Here is a 5,785-nt window from a genome sequence, read left to right as displayed (position 1 = left end):
TGCCCTGCCTATCTAAGGTCTTCGAAAGCCAAGTCAATTAACAGATCACTGACCATCTCGAATTCCACCGTACCTTCTCCACTGTGCAATCCGGTTTCCGAGCCGGTCACGGGTGCACCTCAGCCACGCTCAAGGTACTAAACGATATCATAACCGCCATCGATAAAAGATAGTACTGTGCAGCCGTCTTCATCGACCTGGCCAAGGCTTTCGACTCTGTCAATCACCATATTCTTATCGGCAGACTCGGTAGCCTCGGTTTTTCTGATAACTGCCTTGCCTGGTTCACCAACTACTTTGCAGACAGAGCTCAGTGTGTCAAATCGGAGGGCATGTTGTCTGGTCCTCTGGCAGTCTCTATGGGGGTACCACAGGGTTCAATTCTCGGGCCGACTCTTTTCTCTGTATATATCAATGATGTTGCTCTTGCTGCGGGCGATTCCCTGATCCACCTCTACGCAGACGACACGATTCTGTATACTTCTGGCCCTTCCTTGGACACTGTGCTATCTAACCTCCAAACGAGCTTCAATGCCATACAACACTCCTTCCGTGGCCTCCAACTTCTCTTAAACGCTAGTAAAACCAAATGCATGCTTTTCAACCGTTCGCTGCCTGCACCCGCCCGCCCGACTAGCATCACCACCCTGGACGGTTCCGACCTAGAATATGTGGACATCTATAAATACCTAGGTGTCTGGCTAGACTGTAAACTCTCCTTCCAGACTCATATTAAACATCTCCAATCCAAAATCAAATCAAGAATCGGCTTTCTATTTCGCAACAAAGCCTCCTTCACTCACGCCGCCAAACTTACCCTAGTAAAACTGACTATCCTACCGATCCTCGACTTCGGCGATGTCATCTACAAAATAGCTTCCAATACTCTACTCAGCAAACTAGATGCAGTTTATTATAGTGCCATCCGTTTTGTAACTAAAACACCTTATACCACCCACCACTGCGACCTGTATGCTCTAGTCGGCTGGCCCTCGCTACATATTCGTCGCCAGACCCGCTAGCTCCAGGTCATCTATAAGTTCATGCTAGGTAAAGCTCCGCCTTATCTCAGTTCACTTGTCACGATAACAACACCCACCCGTAGCACACGCTCCAGCAGGTATATCTCACTGATCATCCCAAAAGCCAATACCTCATTTGGCCGCCTTTCCTTCCAGTTCTCTGCTGCCTGTGACTGGAACGAATTGCAAAAATCCCTGAAACTGGAGACTTTTATTTCCCTCACCAACTTTAAACATCTGCTATCTGAGCAGCTAACCGATCGCTGCAGCTGTACATAGTCCATCTGTAAACAGCCCACCCAATTTACCTACCTCATCCCCTTACTGTTTTTATTTATTTACTTTTCTGCTCTTTTGCACACCAGTATCTCTACTTGCACATGATCATCTGATGATTTATCACTCCAGTGTTAATCTGCTAAATTGTAATTATTCGCTCCTATGGCCTATTTATTGCCTACCTCATGCCTTTTGCACACAATGTATATAGACTCATTTTTCCCCCTACTGTGTTATTGACTTGTTTATTGTTTACTCCATGTGTAACTGTGTTGTCTGTTCACACTGCTATGCTTTATCTTGGCCAGGTCGCAGTTGTAAATGACAACTTGTTCTCAACTAGCTTACCTGGTTAAATAAAGGTGAAATAAACAAAAAATCCCAGAGGATCCCAGATGGCTAACAATAACATATCCTGACATAATGTAAACGTTATACATTAAGCTCTCTCCCTCAGTGACATGAATTAGTATATTTCATATTCTCAGAACCCAACAGTAGGTTTTAAGGTGTGGCTGCATGTTTGTCATGGACGCATTGTCACTCTTGATGTTCTTTTTCCAGATTGCAAGTGAAACACCTTTAGATGTAAGTGCCAGTTGGTAACTTTCTCACACTTGCTTGTTTAAGGTATGGATGCAACACCCCAGTATGTCTGCAGGGGCTGGTCACTGAGATTTACCATGTTTCACATGCTACTAGACTAACCTTCCAAGTAAATATGTTACAAGTCTGAACTGGCCATCCTGGTCTTTCCTCAACTAATTGAAACCTCAGGGACAGACATGCTAAACGACTTTGATGTCAGAGCTCCCATCAGCCCTCTACACCTCGCTGTGAGTAAAGCCTACCTGCTCCTGTAGTGGTCTCCATATGACAAATGGCACCCTATTCCCTACTTAGTACACTACTTTTGACCAGATCCTTATAGGCCCTGATCAAAAGTAGTTCACTACATAGGGAATAGGGTGCTATCTGGGATGCAGGCATGGTGTTGATTTTCCACAGGAAGTTGACTGTCCAGAGAGACTCACACACCAAATTCCTATCTATTCCTGATTAGTGTGAAATACATGCATATTCTACACAGTGATGAGGATGATTTCCTTATTTTGCCATTTGAGTTAATCAACCTCCAGGTTTGTTTCTCAATCCCACGCTTGGCAGGGACCTCAGATGTTGATGCTGTGCGGGAGCAAAAACAGGCTCCCGATTTTAAGACTCTGGTCTAGAGGTCTAGCACTGTATTTCTGTTCAGGCGTACCACTGGTCTACTATAGGACATTGATTATATTAAGAGTGTATATCTAGTCAGGCGTACCACGGCCACCACCATGCTATGGAGGTCCTGGCTCAGTCTCTGCTGGATCTAGACAGCCTGAAAGTTTGGATTAGAACTGGGATATGAAGACCAACCGCCAAAACGATGGGCTAATGATACGAGAGCTGGTTTTACATGTAAGCATTAACTAATAGGAAACCAAGTCAGTTACGAGAGAAGACTAGTAGACACCCAGCAGAGTCATTTAAATGCAAGTTGACAACCGTGATATTAGTTAGCACTGACACCATTAACCCCGATTCTAGCAACAGCCTCATATGTACAAATCCCAAACACTCAGTTCCACAACCATCAAGTTTAAATGAACTAGAACCCATTCCACATCATGTGATGCTACTAGCATAATTTGACCAAATGTAGCTTAAGTCAAATGGTAATTTAAGCACAGGGGTCAAAGTAGACATATTGCTGATGCCAAAGCATGGTTATAATGCAAAATAAATGTTGCCATCACCAGTTACTCATGTCAGGTCATAGACCTCAACTCAAAGTAGGAACCGTCAAAACAATACTGAGGACACAAATATTACAGTTAGCGTTTAATTGAGCCAAAACAAGAAAATGCAGTTACACACACAACCTGGACTAGAGTAACCATGAACTCTTGCATGGACCCCGAGCACCATGTCCCACGTCAGATATCCATGTTTGTGGTCAACGGGGGAGATGCAGAAGTCAACAGTTCCTCAATTGCATGGTCAGACTGGCCGGTCGCAGCTTCAGAGGTAGCGTCGTCAGACTGGCCGGTCGCAGCTTCAGAGGTAGCGTCGTCAGACTGGCCGGTCGCAGCTTCAGAGGTAGCGTCGTCAGACTGGCCGGTCGCAGCTTCAGAGGTAGCGTCGTCAGACTGGCCGGTCGCAGCTTCAGAGGTAGCGTCGTCAGACTGGCCGGTCGCAGCTTCAGAGGTAGCGTCGTCAGACTGGCCGGTCGCAGCTTCAGAGGTAGCGTCGTCAGACTGGCCGGTCGCAGCTTCAGAGGTAGCGTCGTCAGACTGGCCGGTCGCAGCTTCAGAGGTAGCGTCGTCAGACTGGCCGGTCGCAGCTTCAGAGGTAGCGTCGTCAGACTGGCCGGTCGCAGCTTCAGAGGTAGCGTCGTCAGACTGGCCGGTCGCAGCTTCAGAGGTAGCGTCGTCAGACTGGCCGGTCGCAGCTTCAGAGGTAGCGTCGTCAGACTGGCCGGTCGCAGCTTCAGAGGTAGCGTCGTCAGACTGGCCGGTCGCAGCTTCGGCGGTAGCGTCGTCAGACTGGCCGGTCGCAGCTTCGGCGGTAGCGTCGTCAGACTGGCCGGTCGCAGCTTCGGCGGTAGCGTCGTCAGACTGGCCGGTCGCAGCTTCGGCGGTAGCGTCGTCAGACTGGCCGGTCGCCGCTTCGGCGGTAGCGTCGTCAGACTGGCCGGTCGCAGCTTCAGAGGTAGCGTCGTCAGACGGGCCGGTCGCAGCTTCAGAGGTAGCGTCGTCAGACGGGCCGGTCGCAGCTTCAGAGGTAGCGTCGTCAGACGGGCCGGTCGCAGCTTCAGAGGTAGCGTCGGCAGACGGGCCGGTCGCAGCTTCAGAGGTAGCGTCGGCAGACGGGCCGGTCGCAGCTTCAGAGGTAGCGTCGGCAGACGGGCCGGTCGCAGCTTCAGAGGTAGCGTCGGCAGACGGGCCGGTCGCAGCTTCAGAGGTAGCGTCGGCAGACGGGCCGGTCGCAGCTTCAGAGGTAGCGTCGGCAGACGGGCCGGTCGCAGCTTCAGAGGTAGCGTCGGCAGACGGGCCGGTCGCAGCTTCAGAGGTAGCGTCGGCAGACGGGCCGGTCGCAGCTTCAGAGGTAGCGTCGGCAGACGGGCCGGTCGCAGCTTCAGAGGTAGCGTCGGCAGACGGGCCGGTCGCAGCTTCAGAGGTAGCGTCGGCAGACGGGCCGGTCGCAGCTTCAGAGGTAGCGTCGTCAGACGGGCCGGTCGCAGCTTCAGAGGTAGCGTCGGCAGACGGGCCGGTCGCAGCTTCAGAGGTAGCGTCGGCAGACGGGCCGGTCGCAGCTTCAGAGGTAGCGTCGTCAGACGGGCCGGTGGCAGCTTCAGAGGTAGCGTCGTCAGACGGGCCGGTGGCAGCTTCAGAGGTAGCGTCGTCAGACGGGCCAGTGGCAGCTTCAGAGGTAGCGTCGTCAGACGGGCCAGTGGCAGCTTCAGAGGTAGCGTCGTCAGAGGACAGGGCATCATTTGCCGTAGAGCTACCGTGGTTTGGAGAAGCTTGGGATTCTACTTCATTAGTCTCGAAATACTCTAGAGAGAAAACATAAAGGAACAGTTGGGTATTCTACAGCAACACAGCTGTTCTACACGGTCTAGGCCAAATTGCCATTAGAATGTTGAGCAACATGAACCCAACACAGATTTAAAAGTATATGTTTCAGGCCGTACCTTCTCTGTCTTGTTTAGCGTCAGACCCTATGGATCGGAGCAAGGCCAGGGCATGCACAATGGAGACGTCATTTGATGACAGCTCTGAAAAACGTAGGTTAAGGTACACAAGCAAAATGACCAAATCAAAGGGTTTGACAACATTATTTAGACAACTGAGTTACTCTATGGTGTTGAATGAGTGTCAAACACAGCAGCACCATAGACACAGTACAAAGCTAGAAGGGTTGTGGAAAGAAACACTTACCTCCAAGTCTCCTCTGCAGAGAGACTTGCTCTAGCTTCTGGGACTTTCCAACAGGGTAACAAGAAACTGAGGAGAAAGTGTTGACAGAAGTTGAGTTGACACAAAATAGCTACATATATTAATAGCAGATGACCAATGCGGAACAAACAGAAAGTCAAATTTGAATCTCCAACTTATAAAGTTATGCATATTTCCCAAACAAATCCATTCAACCCAAATTAGTGAACCAACCTTTCACAACCCCCACAGTCACCACAAAGAGCAGCAATTCTCTCACACCTCCCATGATCATGAAAATAGTCTGTGTTATCAACAGGTAATGTCTTCACATGGCCTGTATGAGGCTTATATAGGCCACTAATGACCTTTTACCTGACAAACATGACTTAACGATCAATTAACATGCTTGATTGAGGTGTTACATTCAGATAGAAATAGACCATGTAGAACGTATGTTGTGCAGGCAATCTTTTCTACTCCATATATTGCATTTATATCTGT

The 5,785-nt window shown here is 49.4% G+C and overlaps 1 protein-coding gene across 1 annotated transcript; it reads right to left on the bottom strand.

Annotated features, from left to right (window-relative positions):
- Window positions 1–3,109: 3,109 nt before the first annotated feature.
- LOC120038024 (polysialoglycoprotein-like) lies at window positions 3,110–5,576 on the bottom strand. The gene is made up of 5 exons (XM_038983969.1): window positions 5,516–5,576; window positions 5,285–5,350; window positions 5,038–5,121; window positions 3,374–4,899; window positions 3,110–3,154 (listed from the first exon to the last, which is right to left on the bottom strand). The coding sequence occupies exons 1-5, from the start codon at window positions 5,574–5,576 to the stop codon at window positions 3,110–3,112; spliced, it is 1,782 nt and encodes a 593-aa protein (XP_038839897.1).
- Between the last annotated feature and the right edge of the window lie 209 nt (window positions 5,577–5,785).

Source organism: Salvelinus namaycush, unplaced genomic scaffold (genome assembly GCF_016432855.1).
Source record: "Salvelinus namaycush isolate Seneca unplaced genomic scaffold, SaNama_1.0 Scaffold204, whole genome shotgun sequence".
Lineage (NCBI taxonomy): Eukaryota > Metazoa > Chordata > Actinopteri > Salmoniformes > Salmonidae > Salvelinus > Salvelinus namaycush.
The sequence above is the reverse complement of the archived record's forward strand: the minus strand, read 5'-3'. Positions and strand labels throughout refer to the sequence as shown.